The sequence below is a fragment of the Pelophylax lessonae genome (genome assembly GCF_965119305.1).
Source record: "Pelophylax lessonae genome assembly, chromosome: 5".
Lineage (NCBI taxonomy): Eukaryota > Metazoa > Chordata > Amphibia > Anura > Ranidae > Pelophylax > Pelophylax lessonae.
Window position 1 is genome coordinate 33,136,449 of NC_138772.1, and position 23,622 is coordinate 33,160,070.

Consider the following 23,622-nt stretch of genomic DNA (forward strand, 5'->3'; position numbering starts at 1 on the left):
TTTGAGCAGCCAAATCCTCCGGGGCTTAAGTGGTTAAGCATCAATGCCTGACCTCACATATGAGCTTCAGTGAAGGGAACTCTTAAGGAGTCAGCATACCAAGACATTTTGGACAATTTCATGCTCCCAACTTTGTGAGAACAGTTTGGGGATGGCCCCTTCCTGTTCCAACATGACTGCACACCAGTGCACAAAGCAAGGTCCATAAAGACATGGATGAGCGAGTTCGGGGTGGAGGAAGTTAACTGGTCTGCACAGAGTCCTGACCTCAACCCGATAGAAAAATTAGAGTGGAGACTCCGAGCCAGGCCTTCTCCTCCAAAATCGTGCCTGACCTCACAAATGTGCTTCTGGAAGAATGGTCAAACATTCCTATAGACACACTCCTAAACCTTGTGGACAGCCTTCCCAGAAGAGTTGAAGCTGTTATAGCTGCAAAGGGTGGGCCAACTCAATATTGAACCCTACGGACTAAGACTGGGATGCCATTAAAGTGAATGTGCGTGTAAAGGCAGGTGTACCAATACTTTTGGTATTAAAGTGTATATAGGGAAAAGAGGGCAAACGGATTTCGACCTGTACAGGCCAGACAAGGAGCAAACACTATTATTTGTAAAAACATAAAAATTATTGAGTAATAATTGTTAAAAAGATTATACAATATGTATGTATCTAGGTAAGTTAAAACAATAGTAGTGCTGATAGAGTTCAATGTATATAGTCAAACACCAAAGATTGAATGCTGATGCAGTAGTTCTTCATGCGCCAACGCATTTCACCAAATTTGCTTCTTCAGGGCTTATGAAAACCACACAGCACTCATCTAGAAAAGACAATATTATTTACAAACATTTACATATTTTTTATATTATAGAGAATCTGAGGGCACACAAATTTGGGTGGGCACACTCACAACTTCCCAGAGGGGAAGAATAAAGCCTGAAATTACATCAGGCAGATCTCACTGTTGAAATATCCAAGACGTGTAGCACTGCCCCCTTGAGGACTGCTGGATATTACACTTTCGGATCCCCCTGGGTTACCGTTAGCAATGCTGGCATTCACAGATTAACACTTTACTCCTTGGCTCAGTCAATGATCAGTCCAGTGGTATGTAGTTGTTTTTAGTGTTTTATTTAAATTAGGGATGGGAGAAGTGAATAGTGGGATACTCCAAATTAACTATTCACAAGTTGCTAGGACTCCTGTCTGATGATGCAGCCAGGTTTCTGATTCACCTTGCCACTTAGGTAGATTTGGGTTTAAGTCTCTTGGCAGAAGATTTGGTGAAGTACATTTATCTTTGGGACACTCTCCTCAGTATACCCTTTCTGGACTGCTGACAACCATCCACTGACTATTCTACTTTTGGGGTGACCCCGCTCAGGTCAGGCCCCTTGACACGATCCCCTGTACTCACGATACTGTTTTTCTAGGGTCTCCAGTGTCTCCCCACTCAGTCAGCTTTCCTGGACTTCTGGGTTCAGCTCCGTTCCTCTGGTCCCCAGGCCGACCTTTTGTATTTTATGCCTGTGACCACATGCCACTGCTACAGAGGAGGAGGCAGCCTCCACCCTCCTTCCGGGACTCTGCTCTCCAGTCAAAGACCCCGCAGCACATGAGATCCTGGCTTTTATACAGTGTCCCATAATGCACCGAGACTGTATCAAAGCCTGTGTACCCATTGGTCAGGTTTCCTCCCACTGTCCCACTGTCCAACATGCCTCCCTATTGGACCAGTGTGAAACACTATCTAAACCCAATGACTAACACACTGAGCACACTGAGCAGACCTAACTCACATATCCTGCTCTCTGGTAGGCAGAAAACAATATAGATTTGCCTGCTGCTCCTCTGATAGGCAGACAGAGCCCATAACTTTACTCTCTACACATGTAAGAAGCCAGGGGTTGACTAAGCAGGGTCCACCTTAAACTAGAATATCACTTTTGAGGGAAATGATGCTTTTGCAGGGGTGTCAAACTCAATTTAATCTTGGGCCGCATCAGCATTATGATTGCCCTCAAAAGGGCCAGTTGTATCTATAAGACTAGATGTCCAGAGCATCCCCTACCCTTACATTAGACGTCAAGAGCCTCCCCACCATCAGATATTGAGTCCCCCACCCTTCCTTGCATCACAGTGCACCCCCCTTATCTTGTGCTGCTGATGGGAAGAAGCTGTAGACATTGCTGGAAAGCAAAAAGTTCCGGGTCTGGAGGAGGACCAGAGGGTTGGAGCATCTCCTGCAGCTGCAAGGGCCTCATGAAATGGCCTGGAGGGCCGGATTTGGCCCACAGGCCTTGTGTTTGACACATGTGCTTTAAAGTAATGATGGATACATAGATAAAAATATTAAAGATAGATAGATAGATAGATAGATAGATAGATAGATAGATAGAGAAACACAGAGATAGATAGATAGATAGATAGATAGATAGATAGATAGATAGATAGATAGATAGATAGATAGATAGATAGATAGATAGATAGATAGATAGATAGATAGATAGATTTGTGGCCTTCTGCATTGTGATGTCATGATACTCCCACTGGAACACTCGGGGGTCCAATTATAAAACATTTGCTGGATGAATGTTGCATGCATTCACCCAGCTATAATGAATTTTAACAGCATCATGTCTAGTATGATTATTCCCTATGATCATTAGCTCCATCTAGTGGCAATAATGCAGTATTTTCCAGATTGAGTTTAAAAAAAAAAAAAAAAAAACATAATATGGCCACTAGATGGAGCTGATGATCATAAGTAAGAAGCAATCATAATATAGAATTTGTTGGGGCCAGGCGAATGCTTGTGAGACCCCATGAAATCCCTGGGAATACCCTGCTACCAGTGCCATCTTAAGAGCATTAAAGGGCCCCAGGCAATGCAGTGCACTGGGGCCCCACCTACACAATCACCCACGAGAATAAAAATGCTAATTATCGATAAGGCGATATTTATTGGTACAGCAGTGCCAGGCTAATGACAGCTTCCAAGTTCAGCGGCTGGGTCCGGTGAACACACACACGGACGGGAGTCAGACTCTACTGTCCTATGTGTGCCTGTTCTCGTGGAGGCAGACGGGCATTCCTGCAGTTGTGCTCTCCATGGCTCAAGTGGCCTGACAGCAGCGCAGGGCCGACAGGCGCTTGCCACCTCCTAAGTTAGGCGGCGGGATGCACACAGGAATTGGGACTAGTGCTTGGCTGGGTCGCTGGGCAGGTGGGGCCCCCCGGGCAACTGCCCAGCGTGCCCATTCGGTAAGATGGCCCTGCCTGCTACGACAAAATAGAAAGAAAGAAAGAAAAAAGGAAAGAATGAAAAAAGAAAGATAAAAGATGGATAGATTTTCTTTTGAGAAGAGATTTCTGTCCTATCACTCTCCTCCCCAGTGCAGCTACTCTCTCTCTATATATATATAGCATATAGCCATCTGAAATGTCATTATGCTCTTTGTTGGTGGATAAATTCCACTGTCATTGATTGATCTCAGTTTAATTTTTGTCTGACTACCAGTCCAATATTTGTAAGCTGGGAGGATTAAAATGTGTTGAAATGTCACTGTCTTATGGGAAATACAAGCGGCTTAGTGAGGGCGGCCACGTGCAATCAATGCATTATTTCCAGCTGTCTTCTGTACTATACGGAATGTTCTGACGTGTGGAATTACGCCCCGTGTTTGTGCCGGGCACACTGCATATATCTGATTTGTAATAAGGCAGAAGAAGGATATTCAGAGGCAGAATGTGTGGAGGATCTTTACGAAGGATTAGGCTCTTCCAGCCTCACGATTCTGGGTAGAAGGGGTGCATGGAAGGAAAGGGTGAAGAATAGAGTATTCTGTAAAAAATGCACCACGATCGTTTGTGCTATGCAGTGTTCCATGTTCACAAATTATTTTCTATGAAGACAAAACTGTTAATACTAAAAAATACTGTGAAGTTTAGAGGTAGTGATAGAAACAAAAGAAAAGAATGACAGTTTGTGTCTTCTCAGACAGTGGAGGAGGGACAGTGATGTATCAGTAAGCTGTATAAAATGGGACCATGTGTAGCTTGTCAGATAGTAAAGGAGGAAGCAGTGCTGGGAGAGTGGGGAGCAGGAGGGAGTTGGGGCTCAGACAGCAGGGATGCGAGGAGTGAGAGGAACACAGCCTACTCAGCAAAAGGAACAAAGCCTGCTCTGCTCACGCACCAGGGAAGCAAGGGGAGAGAGGAACAAAGCCTGCTCTGCTCACGCAGCAGGGAAGCAAAGGGAGAGAGGAACAAAGCCTGCTCTGCTCATGCAGTAGGAAAGCAAGGGTAGAGAGGAAAACAGCTTGCTCTGCTCAGGTAGCAGAGAAGAGAGAGGGGGGGGGGGGGACACAGCCTGCTCTGCTCACGTAGCAGAGAGGCAAGGGGGAGAGGAACACAGTCTGCTGTGCTCACGCAGCAGGGATGCGAGGGGGGGGCAAAGGAACACAGCTTGCTCTGCTCACACAGCAGGGAAGCGATTGATGAGAACAACACAGCCTACTCTGCTTATGTAGCAGAAAAACAAGGGGGAAAGGAACAAAGCATACTCTGCTCACACAGCACGGAAGCAAGGGGTGAGAGGAACACAGCCTGCTCTGCATGCAGAGCAAGGAAGTGAGGGATGAGAGCAGTGGCGGCTGGTGCTCAAAATTTTTTGGGGGGGGGCGCAAAAAGAAAAATGTAATAGGTATTGCTTCGCGCCAAAAAACGCAGTAAAAAAATTGCGTGACTTTGAAGCTGTGCAATGAACACTGTGCTGTGCCCCCTTCAATGCAATGAACACTGTGCTGTGCCCCCTTCAATGCAATGAACATTGTGCTGTGCCCCCTTCAATGCAATGAACACTGCGCTGTGCCCCCACAATGCAGAGTTCAGCATGCATGCCCCTTTCAATTCAGAGCGCCACAGCATTGTCCCCAATCACTGCAGAGCGCCACAGCATTGTCCCCAATGATTGCAGAGCGCCACAGCATTGTCCCCCAATGATTGCAGAGTGCCACAGCATTGTACCCCAATGATTGCAGAGTGCCACAGAATTGTATCCCAATGATTGCAGAGTGCCCACAGCATTGTACCCCAATAAATGCAGAGTGCCCACAGCCTTGTACCCCAATGATTGCAGAGTGCCCACAGCATTGTGCCCCAATGATTGCAGAGTGCCACAGAATTGTACCCCAATGATTACAGAGTGCCACAGAATTGTACCCCAATGATTGCAGAGTGCCACAGCATTGTACCCCAATGATTGCAGAGTGCCCACAGCATTGTACCCCAATAAATGCAGAGTGCCCACAGCATTGTACCCCAATGATTGCAGAGTGCCACAGCATTGTATCCCAATAAATGCAGAGCGCCACAGCATTGTACCCCAATAAATGCAGAGTGCCCACAGCATTGTACCCCAATAAATGCAGAGTGCCCACAGCATTGTCCCCCAAAAAATTCAGAGTGCCCACAGCATTGTCCCCCAAGGAGAGCGGCTTCTCCCTCGTCCTCCGAGCGGCGGTGACGGTGAGTGACTGACTCACGCACCGGCACCGCCCCCATTGTGACGTCAGGGATCGGATGTCCTGGATGATGATTGGTCCAGGCTGGAGACTGGACCAATCACAGCCAGGATATCCGAAAGTGGGGGTGTCCAATCGCAAGGACTTGCGATCGGGTTACGCCCCCAGAAGGCTGCAGATCGGCGCCTCTTCTGGGACGTAACCCCACCCCCCCCCCCCTAGCCACCACTTCCATTACAAAGGCCGGCAAACCCAATTTTTTTTTGTAAAACTTTATTTGTTCGCTTTGTCATTTTTTTTTCTTTTTTTTTGTTCTTTTTTTTAGGGGTAGGGGGGCGGCGCCCTGGCGCCCCCTATGCACGGGCTGCCACTGGATGAGAGGAATACAGCCTGCTCAATTCTGAGTGCCACAGAATTGTACCCCAATGATTGCAGAGTGCCACAGCATTGTACCCCAATGATTGCAGAGCGCCACAGCATTGTACCCCAATAAATGCAGAGTGCCCACAGCATTGTACCCCAATAAATGCAGAGTGCCCACAGCATTGTACCCCAATGATTGCAGAGTACCACAGCATTGTATCCCAATAAATGCAGAGCGCCACAGCATTGTACCCCAATAAATGCAGAGTGCCCACAGCATTGTACCCCAATAAATGCAGAGTGCCCACAGCATTGTCCCCCAAAAAATTCAGAGTGCCCACAGCATTGTCCCCCAATAAATGCAGAGTGCCCACAGCATTGTCCCCCAATCAATGCAGAGTGCCCACAGCATTGTACCCCAATAAATGCAGAGTGTCCACAGCATTGTCCCCCAATAAATGCAGAGTGCCCACAGCATTGTCCCCCAATCAATGCAGAGTGCCCACAGCATTGTACCCTAATAAATGCAGAGTGCCCACAGCATTGTACCCCAATAAATGCAGAGTGCCACAGCAATGTAGCCCAATAAATGCAGAGTGCCAAAGCAATGTACCCCAATAAATGCAGAGTGCCCACAGCATTGTCCCCCAATCAATGCAGAGTGCAGCGTGCGTGCTCCCTTCAATTTAATGCACTTACCTGGCGGCGGCAGCGGCGGCGGGTTCTTCCCTCCTCGATCCAGTCCGTCCTCTCTGCGGCGGCGGCGGCGGGAAGGAGAGCGGCTTCTCCCTCGTCCTCCGAGCGGCGGTGACGGTGAGTGACTGACTCACGCACCGGCACCGCCCCCATTGTGACGTCAGGGATCGGATGTCCTGGATGATGATTGGTCCAGGCTGGAGACTGGACCAATCACAGCCAGGATATCCGAAAGTGGGGGTGTCCAATCGCAAGGACTTGCGATCGGGTTACGCCCCCAGAAGGCTGCAGATCGGCGCCTCTTCTGGGACGTAACCCCACCCCCCCCCCTAGCCACCACTTCCATTACAAAGGCCGGCAAACCCAATTTTTTTTTTGTAAAACTTTATTTGTTCGCTTTGTCATTTTTTTTTTCTTTTTTTTTGTTCTTTTTTTAGGGGTAGGGGGGCGGCGCCCTGGCGCCCCCTATGCACGGGCTGCCACTGGATGAGAGGAATACAGCCTGCTCTGCTCACGCAGCAAGGAAGTGAGGGGTAAGAGGAACACAGCCTGCTCTGCTCACACAGCAAGGAAGTGAGGGGTAAGAGGAACACATCCTGCTCCGCTCACACCGTAGGGAAGTGAGGGGTAAAAGGAACACAGCCTGCTCTGCTCACACCGCAACGAAGTGAGGGGTAAAAGGAACACAGCCTGCTCTGCTCACACAGCAGGGAAGTGAGGGTTGAGAGGAACACAACCCGCTTTTCTCACATAGCAGGGAAGCGAGGGGAGAGAGGAACATAGCCTGCTCAGCTCACACATCAAGGAAGTGAGGAGTGAGAGGAACGTAGCCCCCTCTGCTCTCACAGCAGGGAAGTGAGGGGGGAGAGGAATAAATCTTGCTCTGCTCACTCAGCAGGGAAGCAAGCGGGGAGAAGAACACAGCCTGCTTTGCTCACGTAGCAGAGAAGCGAGGGGGGAGGAGGAACACAACCTGCTCTGCTCACATAGCAGAGAGACAAGAGGGGAGAGGAACACAAACTGCTCTGCTCACACAGCAGGGAAGCAAGGGGGGCAAAGGAACACAGATTGCTATGCTCACACAGCAAGGAAGCAATTAATGAGAAGAACACAGCCTACTCTGCTCATGTAGCAGAAAAACAAGGGGGGGAGGAACAAAGCATACTCTGCTCACACAGCACAGAAGCAAGGGGTGAGAGGAACACAGCCTGCTCTGCACGCAGAGCAAGGAATTGAGGGATGAGAGGAATACAGCCTGCTCTGCTCACACAGAAAGGAAGTGAGGGGTAAGAGGAACACAGCCTGCTCTGCTCACACATCAAGGAAGTGAGGGGTAAGAAGAATACAGCCTGCTCTGCTCACACAACAGGGAAGTGAAGGGTAAAAGGAACACAGCCTGCTCTGCTCACACATCAGGGAAATGAGGGGTAAGAGGAACACAGCCCCCCTCTGCTCTCACAGCAGGGAAGTGAGGGGAGAGAGGAACACAGCCTGCTCTGCTCACACAACAAGGAAGTGAGGGATGGGAGGAAAACAGCCTGCTCTGCTCACAGAGCAAAGAAGTGAGGGGTAAGCGAAACATAGCTAGAGGCACTGGCTACACAAGGGGAAGATGTGTACCTTCTCAGACAAAAGTGCTGGATCAGTAATCTGTATAAAAGGTGACTGTGTGTACAATCCCCAGTCCACAGAAGTTGGGATGCAGTGTAAAATCTACATGAAAACAGAATGCAATGATTTGCAAATCTCATAAACACATATTTTGTTCACAATAGAAAATAGAAAACATATCAAATGTTTAAACTGACAAAATATATAATTTTAAGTAAAAAAAAAAAAAAAAAAAAAAGGTAATTTTGAAGTTGACGGCATGTACTTTGGTCTCCTCTGAGCTGTCTTTGAATACAAAGCCTTTCGCTGTTTGCTTTGGAAAAATTTCAATTATTTCCCCTCTTTTATTGAGTGTTTTCTATTTTTAATTGTGTCCCTCTAGAGGTGTCCTGCGGTGCGTCCTGGGCCCGCTCGGCACTGAGTCATAATGAAATTCGCCAGCAGGCGCCTTCCTTTTATTTCTAAATGGAATAACTGAATTCTCAGCCCTCAGTAATTTTTTATTTCTCATTCACGTGGGATGAGTATAATGATAGTAAAAAGGGAATAGCTAATTATATTGGCAAATAATAACAGAAATTATATTTGTATTATATATGTATTATTGCTGTCATTTTGAAGATATATTTCTGTTATTATTTATTTTTTAACCATTTTTTATTCTTTTCAAGTAGGACTTTTCATTATTTGTATTAAACTTTCAAACTTAGTAATATTAGTTCTTTTATACATTGATTTTCTTGTATAATTGCATTTATATGATTGATTGATTGAATTTACACGTATCCAATTTGAAACCATCTACTAGATGTATCTATTTAACTCTTTTTAATTGTATCTATTTAACTATTTTTGTTGTATTTCCAGCTCTGATAAAGGGGGGGAGCTCTGGCCCCTGAAACATGTTTTAACCACTTTACCACCGGAGGATTTTGCTGTCTTCCGTCCAGGCCACTTTTTGCGATTCGGCGCTGTGCGACTTCAACTGACAATTGCGCGGACGTGCGATGCCGTACCCAAACTAAATTTACGTCCTTTTTTTCCCACATACAGAGCTTTCTTTTGGTGGTATTTGATCACCTGTGCGATTTTTACTTTTTGCGCTATAAACAAAAAAAGAGCGTTTATTTTGAAAAAATAACAATATTTTTAACATTTTTTTATATGAAATTCCCCCCAAAAAAGATGTAAAAACCAATTTTTTTAAAAAATTTTGGCCAATTTGTTTTATGCTACATATGTTTGGTAAAAAAAATCGCAATAAGCGTATTTTGATTGGTTTGCGCAAAAGTTATTGCGTTTACTAACAAAGGGAAAGATTTCTGTTATTTTTGGTGTTTTTTTTTTAACGCGTAATGGCGGCGATCTGCGATTTTTTTTTGCGGGACTGCGACATTGCGGCGGACAGACCGGACCCCTGACTGACATTTTTGACACTTTTGGGGGTACCAGTGACATTACTGCAGTAATCAGTGCTATAAATATGCACTGTTACTGTAAAAATGACACTGGCAGGGAAGGGGTTAATTTTATTGGAGAGGGAGGGGTTAATGTATGCCTGGTGCTTACTGACGTGTAGCGGGGGAGGTGACTGTGTGAGTCATGGACAGATCGGATGTCCAGCTATGCTGAACAGTCTGATCTGTCACTCCCTGTCACTATGGAGAACACAGCGGGCGGATCTCCAGACTCGATCCCCGACGATCGGGTAAGAGCAGCGGCGATCGCCGCTGCTCCTCCCCTGGCCCGACTCCCGCTGTGAATGAAAACAGCGGGAGCGAGCCTCCGGCGGCGCGCAAGCGCCGCCCAGAAGGGGGAGTGTCCAATCACGTTAATACTACGTGGCTGGACGATAACGAACCACTCTGCCGCAGTAGTATTACTGTGAGCGGTTGTAGAGTGGTTAATAACGTCTTCTAATTATTCTTACATTGCAGTGTTAATTTCGTCGACTAAAACCGACTAAAACGTTTTCGTCGACTAACACAATTCAGATGACTAAAATACGACTAAAACTAAAATGGCATTTTAGTCTTAAGACTAAAATACGACTAAAACTAAAATGGCATTTTAGTCAAAAGACTATAACTAAAACTAAATCGAAATTTGCTGCCAAAAATTAACACTGGTGCATGCTCAAAGCATAAATAATAACATATTAGATTTTTCACTCCAGGACCAGCAGTAGTATATAATGAGTTTAGAAATTGTAGAGAAATGCTGAAATAATGCATTACAAATTACAATTGAACTACACCCATTTGATTATAGATGACTAAAATGAGTTTTAGTCGACTAAAATGTAGGGCGTTTTAGTCGACTAAAATATACTGGAGTTTTAGTCGACTAAATACGACTAAAACTAAAACACTTGCAGAAGACTAAAATAGGACTAAAACTAAAATGCCATTTTAGTCCTAAGACTAAGACTAAAATTAAATTGAAATTTGCTGCCAAAATTAACACTGTTACATTGGAATGAATTTGTACATGGACTATTGTACTAGATTTATCAGTGTAACTCTTATTGTTGTAATTTTAGCCCTGCTGATAGGAGCGGGTTCTAGTCTCTGAAACGCATTGGTTCTTTTATAAAGTCTTCAACTGAATTTTTTTCATTGAAATAAATCTGTATCGGGACAATCCTACACGATTTTGAGGTTTATCTCTTTTTGTTGTATTTGTAGCCCTGACACGTTGGCTCTTTTATAAAGACTTCTATTTAATCTTAAAGTCTTCAATTTATTTTACATTGAAATTAATTTGTATCTGAACTATCCTACTAGATTCATCAATTTACCTCTTTATGTTGTATTAGTAGCCCTGATGAAGGGGGCGGAGTTCTAGCCTCTAAACCCATCGGCTATTTTTTAAAGATTTCTATTTAATCCTGCATTGGAATAAATTTGTATCTGGACTGTCCTACTAGATTTGTCTATTCATCTCTTTTGCTGTATTTGTAGCCCTGATGATGGGAGAGGGTTTTAGCCTCTGAAACGCATTGGTTCTTTTACAAAGTCTTCAATTAAATTTTACATTGAAATTAATTTGTATCGGGAAATTCCTACTAGATTTTGTGATTTATCTCTTGTTTTTTTGTATTTGCAGCCCTAATGAAGAGGGTGCTATTCTAGCCCCCCAAAACACTTCGGCTCTTTTATAAAGTCTTCTATTTAACCGCTTGCCGACCGCCAACAGTAATATTACTGCTGCAGTGTGGCACCCCTGGTTCCAGCGACATAGACCTACATCACTGGACTGCTGTGTTTAGACATAGCGGGAGTCGGGCCGGGGGAGGAGCAGCTCTGATTGCCGCTACCCTCCCCCCGGGGAAACGGTAAGAACACCCGCCTGCTTATGTAAACAAAGCAGGCGGATCTTCTCAGTGACAGACAGTGAGAGATCACAGGATTCAGCATAGCTGAAACTGCGATCTCTGTCTCTGTCACAGAACCCCCCACACGTCAGTAAGCATGAGGCACACATTTACCCCTTGATCACCAACAGTGTTAACCGCTTCCCTGCCAGTGTCATTATTACAGTTACAGTGCATATTTATAGCACTGATTACTGTGGTAATGTCACTGGTCCCCCCAAAAGTGTCAAAAATGTCAGTTAGGGGTCCGATCTGTCCGCCGCAATGTCTCAGTCCCACTAAAAATCGCAGATCGCCGCCATTACTAGTAAAAAAAACTAAAAAAAAACCAATAAAAATGACATAAATCTTTCCCGTAGTTTGCAGACGCGATTATCTATTTAACATTGGGATGTTGGCAGACTGACACCTGACTCTCTATTGGTGAAACCTCTACATTAGTACAGTGACAGTGTATAGAATTATCACTGATCACTGTATTAATGTCACTGGTAATGTCAAGGGCAGTTAGTCAAATCATGCAAAGTGATTGGTTTAGTAAAGGCAAATAGACAGTGCACTGTGCAAAGCGCAATTGTTCCAGAGCTTAGGAAATGAGGGAGAGCTCTGCTGACTTCCATCATCCAATCACGGGCAAGCAAAAATGCTGTTTATTTTTAAATTGTCCTTATATTTGATTGGCTATTCTTTGCAAAGTGAAGGTTTACCTCATTTACTAAGCTCTGGAGCAACTGCGCTTTGCAAAATGCACAGCCTATTTGCCTTCATTAAATTAACCCCAAAGTGTCAGTTAATGTCACATTGGCCGCCACACTCACAAGTCGCTGATCGGCGCCATTGCTAATATTAAAAAAAAAAAATACATAAAAACTCCAGTACATATCCCATAGTTTATAGACACTATAACTTTCACCCAAACCAATTAATAAAACCAATTAACCAAAGAAATGTAGCAGAATATATTTTAAGCTAAATTTATGGAGATTTTTTATTGGATATGTTTTATAGCAGAAAGTAAAAAATATTGTGTTTTCTTTTTACTATTAGTATAATTATACAGGGTTTATATAGCGCCGACAGTTTGCGCCGCACTTTACAATATGAGGGAAGACAATACAGTTACAATACAATTCAATACAGGAGGAATTGGACGGCCCCGCTCATTAGAGCTTACAATCTAGAAGGGAGGGTCAAGTGAAACAAAAGGCAATAACTGTGGGGGATGGGCTGATGGAGAAAATAGAATTTTAGTTGTTAGGTGTGGGTAGGATAGGCTTCTCTGAAGAGGAGAGCTTTCAGGGATCATCTAAAAGCTAATAGAGTAGAAGATAATTGGACAGATTGGGGTAAGGAGTTTCATGGGATTGGAGAGGCTCTGGAAAAGTCCGGGAGACGAATATGGGGGCATTCTTTTCAAAATTCTTGGTCTCTTTTCATTTATATAATAAAAAAACAAAAAAAACAAGCGGTGATCAAATATCACCAAAAGAAAGCTCTATTTGTGTGAAAATAAATTATATAAATTTAATTTGGGTACAGTGTTGCATGACCACGCAAATACCAGTTAAGGCTCGGTTTCCACTAGTGCGACTTGCGGTGCGACTTGACACATGTCAAGTCGCATGACAAGTCAAAACCCATTGTTTTCAATATGGACCGTTTCCACTGCTGCGACTCAAGACGCAGCGTCTTCAAAATTGCTTCTTGCACTACTTTGGGCCGACTTTAGTGCGATATGTCCCTCATAGAAGGTAATGTAAGTCGCAACGAAGTCGCAGTACACGGTTTTGAACGCGACTTCGTCTCAACTTCGTTGCGATTTGCACGGAAGTTTACAGTAAATTTTTTTTATTGTTATGTTCCGCCCCAAATCACATGATCTCTGCACCTCCCAAGAACATCACTTCCCATAGTTAGCAGAGGAGAGGAGAGTGTATATACAGCAAGCATGCCAAGATCCAGGAAGAATAAAAGAACTTCTCATGATAATGAGGAGATCATTCGTCTGGTCAGAGCTCGCCCCTCAATATACGACACCCGAGACCCCTTATATAAGGACCATGTGAGGAAGGAGAGAGCATGGCTGGAGATTGCAAGGATCTATTTTGAAAATTGGGACTGTCTTACAAGTACAGAACGGACTGAAAAATGTAAGTGTTTCATATATGCAATTTATCACATTGCTGCTTGCCCCCATATGTACAGTACAGTACCGTTATTTTCTTTTTTTCAGTGCACTCCTTACAAACCAGATGGAGAAGCATAAAGGACTGCTATAACCGCTATCTCAGAAAATTACGAGAAGCAAGGAGTGGTTCTGGGTCCTCCAGAATTGTCCCTTATGCGCATGCCCAGGAGCTGGAATTTTTAAGGCCGGTGTTGGAGATGCGAGAGTAAGTTGTCAGCATTTTTTTAGATACTGTAGTTGACATATAAAATATATTAATATTCCTAAAATTTGAAATGTATTCATTATATTTCAGAACCCAAGCAAGCTGGCAAGACTCCTCACTTGGTTCTGAACAGCAGGAGGGGTCACAGGAGGCGGCAGCAGAGGAGGAGGAGGAGGAGGAGGGATGCCAAGACCCTGGTGACCCTGACCCTGATGGTGAGGAATCAGAGGGAGTAATATCAAGACCATTGTCCATTATTGATTCTCCTGCTGCGGTGGAGGCTGAACCAGGGCCTAGTACAGAACAAAGGCCTTCACGAAGATCTTCCTCAAGGTCTTCATCAAGGGCGAATCCTAGGGGTGGTAAACCCATGGAGGAGGTTCTGAAGGTGGTGAAGGAAATGAACGCACACATGAAGGAAAGCATGTGTGATGACACTGCTTTCATGACCGTGCTGTTGGGTATGTGCAAGCAGGTCCCCCCTGAGAAAAAGTATGCACTAAGGATGGCTCTCATGTCAACCGCCCAATCTTTTGTGGTTGGGGAGGCAAGCTCTACAGCATGTATGGAAACCCCCCCCCCCCACCACACATATCCCCCCAATTACCAGTACCCACCACCACCACCACCACCAAGTTCACAGTATGGGCACCAAGTTAATCGCCCATACTACGATGAGTATGGCAACATGCCGAATATCTCCAGGCCCCGCATGTTGCACCCAATACCGCCCCCTATTGCCTCCACCCTTGGCACACCAAGACCTTACCAACCTGCTCCCATGCAGGTTACGCCTTTCCCGGAAAGGCAATACCGTCAGGGATCTGCAAGTGATTACCCAAGCCCATCTGGCCCATCAAATATTTCTCATTCTGGGTCCACTGAATCTCCAATTATATACCAGGATTTGTAATTTTTTTTGTTTTTGGTGTTGTTAACATTTTACCTGTTAATTTATTTTTTCATTGTTTTGGTGCTGGTATCTCCAAAACATTGGTGATGTTGTTATAAAAAGTTTATTTTTTTCTAAATTTTGAAAAAAAAAAAATAAAAAAATTACCTTGTTACTCTACTCTGTGTGGTTTTTGTTTGGATTATTTTTGCTTCTATAGTACTGTCAATAATGTGTGTATGCTATATAATTATATCTACAGTAGAAAACAGCAAAACAGAAGGTTAAGCAATGTATTTTTATTATAGCTAGAACTGGAACAATATGCAGACTTTGGTTATAATTGCACAGAAATATAAGGAAAACATAACAGAATTTTATTCAAAATTGGACTGTGTTGGAACGTGTGATACATTATGAAATAGCGTCCAGCTGCCAGGGGACAGAACCAGCAGCAGACATGAAAAAGGATGTGAATCCCTCACGCACAGTAGCACCATTGCTTGTGCCCCTACTGGCACTCAAACTTGCACCCTCCATGTCATTCATGCCACAATCTTCATGATTGTACCCATCACGAAGTGCAACATAGTTGTGAAGAACACATGCTGCTTTGACTGCACATATTGCATTATCCATTTTTAAATTGATAGATGTGTGCAGGAACCTCCACTTGTTAGCTAAAATTCCAAAGGCGCATTCAACAACTCGTCTTGCCCTGGTTAAGCGGTAGTTGAAAACTCTTTTTTCCACAGTCAGAGACCGATTTGAATAGGGCCTTAAGAGATGATGACTGAGAGCGAAAGCCTCATCTCCAACAAAAACAAATGGCTGTGGTGGTCCGTTTGTCCCTGGTAGTGGACAGTCCGGTGGCAGCTGAAGTCCATCTTCCCTCAACATTCTTCCGAATGTGGATCTCGCAAATATGCTCGAGTCTGAGCTGCTTCCATACGAACCTATGTCTACATAGCTAAAACAGTATTTGGCATCAGCCACTGCTAGTAAGACAAAAGAAAAGTATTTTTTGTAGTTGAAGAATTTACTTCCACTGCCAATGGGCTTCAATATTCTAATGTGTTTTCCGTCAATTGCACCAACACAATTTGGAAAATTGCAGTGGTCCCAGAAATATTCTGCTATCTTGCACCAGTCTTCTGTAGTGGGTTTCTTCAGGACCAAATCCTTAAGAACATTCCAGATGGCTCTGCAGGTATCATGGATAATATAGCTGGCAGTAGTTTTGCCAACCAAGAACTCATAATGTAAACTTGTAAAGGTATGTCCAGTTGCCAGGTACCTAAAAATAAAAAAATAATGTTAGAATGATGCATAAACTGGCTTGGACGAAGGTACCTGAGGAAATGAAGGAAGAAGATAGGCAGGAGAAAGACACTGTTGAAAAAAACATGGCAAACATAATCACAACCACTACTACATATATGTTACATGATAATTACATGATAATGTGTCTCTCCAAATGGTAAGTAGGTTGGAAAATTTACCTCAATGTGATAATCAGTCTTTCTATGGGCGGAATACTCCTTCTGAATCTAGTGTTTTGTCTCTCTAGATGTGTGGAGAGCAGAGCCAACAATTCATCAAAACTGTAAAAAAAAAACATATATGGCATTTATCAACATTATCCATGTAAAAAATAACATACATAGAGACATATTTGTTAAAGAGTTGACATGAACATATGTTCTGACCTTTTAATTGACATCCGTGTGTAATTAAAGAATTTGTCTTCATGAGCACGGAGGTCATGATAAAGGATCCTGAACTGGCCTCTCTCTTCCCTTTGGGAGATGACAGGATGGATCCAGAAGCGATGCCTTCTCCTTCTCCGGTCCTCTTCTTCCTCATCAATAACAGCTGCTACAGCAGCCATAATTACTGCTGCTCCAACATACTGCATAGCCAACATGTTTCCTGCAACATACACTACTATTCCAAAACAGGAAATTACATCACTAGCAGGAAAAGGAATCTTTTATGTGCAAGTCGCATACATCAAAGTCGCAACAAGTCGTAGCCGCAACAAGTCGTTGTAAATTCGTACACAAGTCGCGCGTTTATCAAAGTACAAAGTCGCTATTGAAGACGCGCGACTTTGAAGTCGCACTAGTGGAAACCCAGCCTAAAATAGCGCAGTGCTAAATAGCAAAAACATGCCCTGGTCATGAAGGGGGGGCTAAAACCTTCCAGCGCTCAATAAATATATACTCAATAAAAAAATAAGTGAATACCTTTTTGCTTTTCTGTTAAAAATTCTGTGTACTAGAACAATTTGTTTCTTTTTTCAGTCCAAAATATCTCAACAATAATACAAAGGATGACTCGCTATTATTCAAAATGTTCAAAGTTTCTCAAAGCAATATGTGAGAAAAGTCTTTGATTTATGAACATACAAAAAATAACTATTACTGAAAAAAATGGGAGTAATTCAAGAGCAATATTTCCAAAATAGTCTTCAGCTGGATTCCCTGGTGTTCCTGTGGTTAGTGATACAGAGAATGGTAAGCCGGGGCTGAATAAGATGGAAAGAGTTTGAATGGGAGTGATTGAGGAACTCTGAATATAAATCTGTATAAATCTAATAAAAAAGATTACTATAGTACATGAAAAAAAAAAAAAAAAAAAACATAATAATTGATGGAATAAGGCTTCATGCACATTGTATTCTTTTGACAATTTTTTCTCCCACAGGAGTTTAGTAGCAGCAAAAAGTTTTTCTCTTTCAATATCTCTGTTATTGTAATTTTCCAAAAAAATAATAATACACATACACAAAAAATAAAACAACAAAACATCAACATAAAATGTTGCAAAAATTATTGATCATAACATGTTGCCTCAAAAAAAAAATAATTTCGGCCATTAACCACTTTACGACCACCCCCTGCAGTTATACTGGAGCAGGCAGCCGCTCCTGCGCGAACCGCCGTAACTTTACGTCGTTTGCACGCAGTAGTCTAGGGGGCGAGCGCGCACCGCCGCCAGCGCGCTCCCGCCCCCACTTGTCAGCGGGGAAGCCGATGCAGCGGGCAGGCGGATGCGATTGCTGCCTGAGCCCCGGTTCACACTTCTGCGAGTGCCGGGTTCGCATGTAATGTCGGAGCGCACTGCTCTGACATTACATGCGATCAGCTGTGCGGTGCGAATTTAGCCATACAGTTTGTATGGCTAAATTCGCATCGCACCCGGAGCAAACACGCACAGGAGGCATTTTTGCAGCCGCATCAGGATCGGATCGCACAGCGGTTCACACTTGTGCGATCCGTTCCTGTGCGAACTGCACGATCGCACTGCGATATGCGATCAAACTGGGGGTGTCGTTAAGATTACATTGACACCCCCAGCGTATCACATATGGCAGTGTGAACTGCCGGGGGTGCGTGTGCGATGCGGAAACAGGCTGCGAATTCGCAGCCTTCCCGCATCGCATAAATGTGAACCGAGCCTGACACCCGCGATCGTTCCCCGCTGAGAGAGAAGAACGATCAGCTGTTGTAAACACATCCGGCCGTCCTTCTCCCTGGAATGATCACAGAGCTCCTGTGATCCTTCTATATAGGAACACAGGTCTCTATGGTCATTTCAAAAGCCACGCCCCCCCCCCCCCCACAGTTAGAATCACTCCCCTAGGGTCACATTTAACCCCTTGATCACCCACAGTGTTAACCCCTTCCCTGCCAGTGTCATTATTACAGTAACAGTGAATATTTCTAGCACTGATTACTGTAGTAATGTCACTGGTCCCCCCCAAAAGTGTCAAAAATGTCAGTTAGGGGTTCGATCTGTCAGCCGCAATGTCGCAGTCCCGCAAAAAATCGCAGATTGTCGCCATTACTATAAAAAAAAAAAATAAAATAAAATAAAAATGACATTAATTTTTTCCCCTAGTTTGTAGACGCGATAACATACCAAAAATATGTAGCAGAAAACAAATTGGCCTAAAATGTTAAAAAATTTAGATTTTTACATTTTTTTTGGGAATGTCATATAGCAGAATGTGAAAAACATTGTTTTTTTTTTTTCAGAATTGTCGCTCTTTTTACTTTTATAACGCAAAAAATAAAAATCGCACAGGTGACCAAATACCACAAAGAGAAAAAGAAAACTCTACAGTAGGCTGGCTCGGCTGTGCAAAACGAGGTAGCCCTACGTCGATCGCGCGTGTGGTGCTGGGGGTGAGCGTGCACCGCCACCGGCACACTCCCGCCCCCACTAGGCAGCGGGGATGCCGATGCACGGGACCGGCGGCCGTGATTGCCGCCGGGCACCCACGATCGCTCCCCGCTGAGAGAGAAGGACGGGCTGCTGTTGTAAACTCAGCAGACCATTGTTCTCTCTGAAATGATCACAGAGCTCCTGTGATCCTTCTATATAGGAACACAGGTCTCTATGATCATTTCACAAGTCCCTGACCCAAACAGTTAGAAAACAACCCCTAGGCTCACACTTAACCCTTTGATCACCCTAAGGTTAATCCCTTCCCTGCCAGTGTCATTATTACAGTAACAGTGCATATATTTAACACTGATTACTGTAGTAATGTCACTGGTCCCCCCCAAAAGTGTCAAAAATGTCAGTTAGGGGTCCGATCTGTCCGCCGCAATATCACAGTCCTGCTAAAAATCTCAGATTGTTGCCATTACTAGTAAAAATAAATAAATAAACAAAAATGACATTAATTTTTTCCCCTAGTTTGTAGACGCGATAACATTTGCACAAACCAATCAAAATATGCTTTTTTCAATTTTTTTGATACCAAAAATATGTAGCAGAACACAAATTGGCCTAAAAGGATGAAAAATTTTGGTTTTTACATTTTTTTGGGGAATGTTATATAGCAGAATGTGAAAAATATTGTTTTTTTTTTTTTTTTTTTTGGAATTGTCGCTTTTTCTTTTGTTTATAGCGCAAAAAATGAAAAACGCACAGGTGATCAAATCCCAGCAAAAGAAAGCTCTATTTGTGGGGAAAAAAGGACATCAATTTTATTTTGGTACAGTGTCGCATGACCGCACAATTTTCCATTAAATTAACGCAGAGTCAAATAACAAAAAATGGCCTTGTCATTAAGGGGGCAAATCCTTCCGGTCCAGAACTGGTTTAAAGCAATAAAGTAAGTACAAAAAAAAAGTGTAAAGAAAAAAAATAAATAAATTTTTAAAAAAAATAAATAAAAAAAAAAAAATTCAAAGTGCCCCCCGTCCCACCGTGCTTATGCGCAAACGAGAACGCATACGTTACTCCCTCTCGCATATGTAAACGGTGATCGCACCACACATGTGAGGTATTGTCGCGAACGTCAAAGCGAGAACAATAATTCCAGCACCAGACCGCCTGTGCAACGCTTAACTGGTAACCTGTAAAGCGTCGCCTATGGAGAATTTTAAGCACCATAGTTTGCTGCCATTGCACGGGCAGACGCAATTTTAAAGTGTGACATGTTGGGTATCTATTTACTCAGTGTAACATCATCTTTCACATTATAGAAAAAAATACTGTTTTTTTTTTTATCATGAAAGTGTTTTTTCTTTCCAAAAAAAATTGCGTTTGAAAAACTGCTGTGCAAATAACGTGTGACATAAAAAATTGCAACACCCACTATTTTATTGTATAGACTCTGCTAAAAAATATATATATATAATGTTTGCTAGACTATTTTGCACCCTAGGCAGGACTAGCTACTTGCACCCCCCCCTCAAAACTATACACATTGCCCCCCCTCCTGTACATAATGCCCCCCCCCCCTTTTAACCCTACACTCCCCTTCCTGTATACACTGCTCCCTTTAATCCTACAACACCCTTCCTGTACACACTGCCCTTCTTCAATGCTGCACCCCCTTTCCTGCACACACTGCCCCCCTTTAACCCTACAATCCCCTTCATATACACACTGCCCCCATTTAACCCTAAACTCCTCTTCATATACACACTGCCCCCCTTAACCCTACACTCCCCCTTATAAACACACTGCGCCACTTAACCCTACACTCCCCTCAATCACTCCGCCCCCCTTTAACCCTACACCCCCCTTCCTGTACACACTGCCCCCCCTTCCTGCACACACTGCCCATCTTTAATGCAACACCCCCTTTCCTGCACACACTGCCCCCCTTTAACCCTACACTCACCTTCATATACACACTGCCCCCCTTAAACCCTATACTCCCCTTCATATACACACTGCCCCCCTTAACCCTACACTCCCCTTCATATACACACTGCCCCCCTTTAACCCTACACCCCCCTTCACATACACACAGCCCCCCTTAAACCCTACACCCCCCTTCATATACACACTACCCCCTTTTAACCCTATACCCCCTTCACATACACACGGCCCCCCTTAAACCCTACATCCCCTTCACATACACACGGCCCCCCCTTAAACCCTACACTCCCCTTCATATACACACGGCCCCCCTTAAACCCTACACTCCCCTTCATATACACATGGCCCCCCTTAAACCCTACACTCCCCTTCATATACACACTGCCCCCCTTTAACCCTACACCCTCCTTCACATACACACAGCCCCCCTTAAACCCTACACCCCCCTTCATATACACACTGCCCCCTTTTAACCCTATACCCCCTTCACATACACACGGCCCCCCTTAAACCCTACATCCCCTTCACATACACACTGCCCCCCTTAAACCCTACACTCCCCTTCATATACACACTGCCCCCCTTTAACCCTACACTCCCCTTCATATACACACTGCCCCCCTTTAACCCTACACTCCCCTTCATATACACACTGCCCTCTTTAACCCTACACCCCCCTTCACATACACACTGCCCCCCTTTAACCCTACACCCCCCTTCATATACACACTGCCCCCCTTCATAAACACACTGTCTCCCTTTAACCCTACACATCCCTTCATATACAAGGTGCCCCTTTAACCCTACGCACCCCTTCTTGTTACGCTTTAAACAAACACACTTGATATCTAAGGCACTAAAGTTGCATATAAAAAAATAATATTTTAGACTACAAAAGGAATAAAAATGACATGATGGATCTGGAGTAAAAATTGGAAAAAAAGGAAGTCTAAAGGCCAATCCAAAATGAGTTTCCCCTACTTGATATGTACAAATCCATGCATAATGCAGTGAATGCACAAAACTACATTCAGCCATACGAAACTCTTAGTACTTAATGTACCTGATGTCTGTAACACACTGCGGAGGAGCACTGAGCACGGCAGCATCCAGTATTCCTACAGGGACACTCGGGGCTCCCACAGCTGAACACTGGGGGTAGGAGGTGGGAAAACAGGGCTGGGTAACGCCCACGGCTCCTCCTTTGTGAAAGCGCCCAACTAGATAGGGGAGGGGGCTTTATCCACCTCTTGGTGTGTTTCTCCAGGAGAGGCCGGGTGCTGCGCGGCGCGACAGGGTGACGTCATCGGCAATCAATGCAGCCAGTCTCTGCATCAATGCAGCACCGGCAGTATGAGTGACATTCCGGGACACTGCATTGTCCCAGAATGAAGATGCCTGGGACCCGGGACAGACCTGCAAAATGCGGGACTGTTCAGGCAATCCGGGACACATGGTCACCCTACTGAAAATCAAGTGTGCATAAGGCCTAAAAGTCAGTCCACCTTTCCTCCCAAATTATATTTTAAGTTTGGGTCGCTGCCAACAAGTTCTGTCACCATCATAGGTGCGCACAGCCTATTGCATTAGGGTATGCACCTCAAAGCTTAAACACATATGTGTGTGCAAGTATGTATTTATACTGACAGTGTCAGTGGGGCAGGGATTGGTGTCAGTAGGGCTGTGGATAGTGTCAGTAGTTTTTATTTGTATTATTTTTTACTATTTTATTTTTTAATAATTTTTTTTACAAATTTTTAGGAGCCCTGTTAGGGGGCATCAGCATAGCTCCCAACTGTTCCTGATTTCGAGAAACTGTCCCTGATTTTGAACAAAGTCCCTCTGTCCCTCCTCATTTGTCCCCCATTTTGGTCTGATCTATATAGTTATATATCAAATGGACTTTTTATCTTTCAAAAAGTGTTTCCCAGTGCTAAACCTTTCATCCAATTTCTAAATTGCTGCATTTGTACATTTCAGAAGCCAATATAAAGGAATAGTAGTGGTAAAAAAGCACTTGTGGGTTTAACCAATCATTTTTTTAGTATAATTCTCCTTTAAGTGGGTGTGGAAGGGCGGTGTGTCCTATGCCTATATACTTTTACTAGTTGGTGTCCCTCATTTTTGGAGGTTACAGTAATTTTTAGCAAAAAAATGCAGATTTTAACATGTGTGCAAAAAATTAAAAATTGCCCCAGTGGGCAAGTGGTTAAAGTAGTTCTAAAGGCTCAAGGTTTTTTACCTTCATCCATTCTATGCATGAAGGTAAGAAACCTTTTGTGTGCAGCAGCCCCCCCAACCCCCTCCTAATACTTACCTTGGCCCCATCGCGATCTAGTGATATGCATGAGAGCCTTGGCTCTCCGGGGACTCTCCCTCCTCATTGGCTGAGACAGCAGCCAGTGAGCCAATGATAAGAGAGAGGGGGCGGAGCCAGCAAACAGATCTGCTTGTAAATAGACACACAGAGCAGTGGCTCAGGTGCCCCCATAGCAAGCTGTTTGCTCTGGGGGCACTTGACAGGAGGGAGGAGCCAGGATCGCTGGCGGCATGGGTGTCCACAAGGAGACGACAATTTCCTGGCCTGCTCTAAAAGGGGATTCTATGGGAACCCTGCTCTAAAGGGGGATCTAT

The 23,622-nt window shown here is 44.1% G+C and overlaps 1 protein-coding gene across 1 annotated transcript; it reads right to left on the minus strand.

The window, feature by feature from the left end:
- Positions 1-758: 758 nt before the first annotated feature.
- Positions 759-23,316, minus strand: LOC309555564 (uncharacterized protein; the record flags this gene model as incomplete). Its single annotated transcript, XM_082257627.1, has 3 exons — positions 759-823; positions 15,387-15,928; positions 23,306-23,316. 3 exons carry the CDS (start codon positions 23,314-23,316, stop codon positions 759-761), a joined length of 618 nt encoding a protein of 205 aa, XP_082113753.1.
- Between the last annotated feature and the right edge of the window lie 306 nt (positions 23,317-23,622).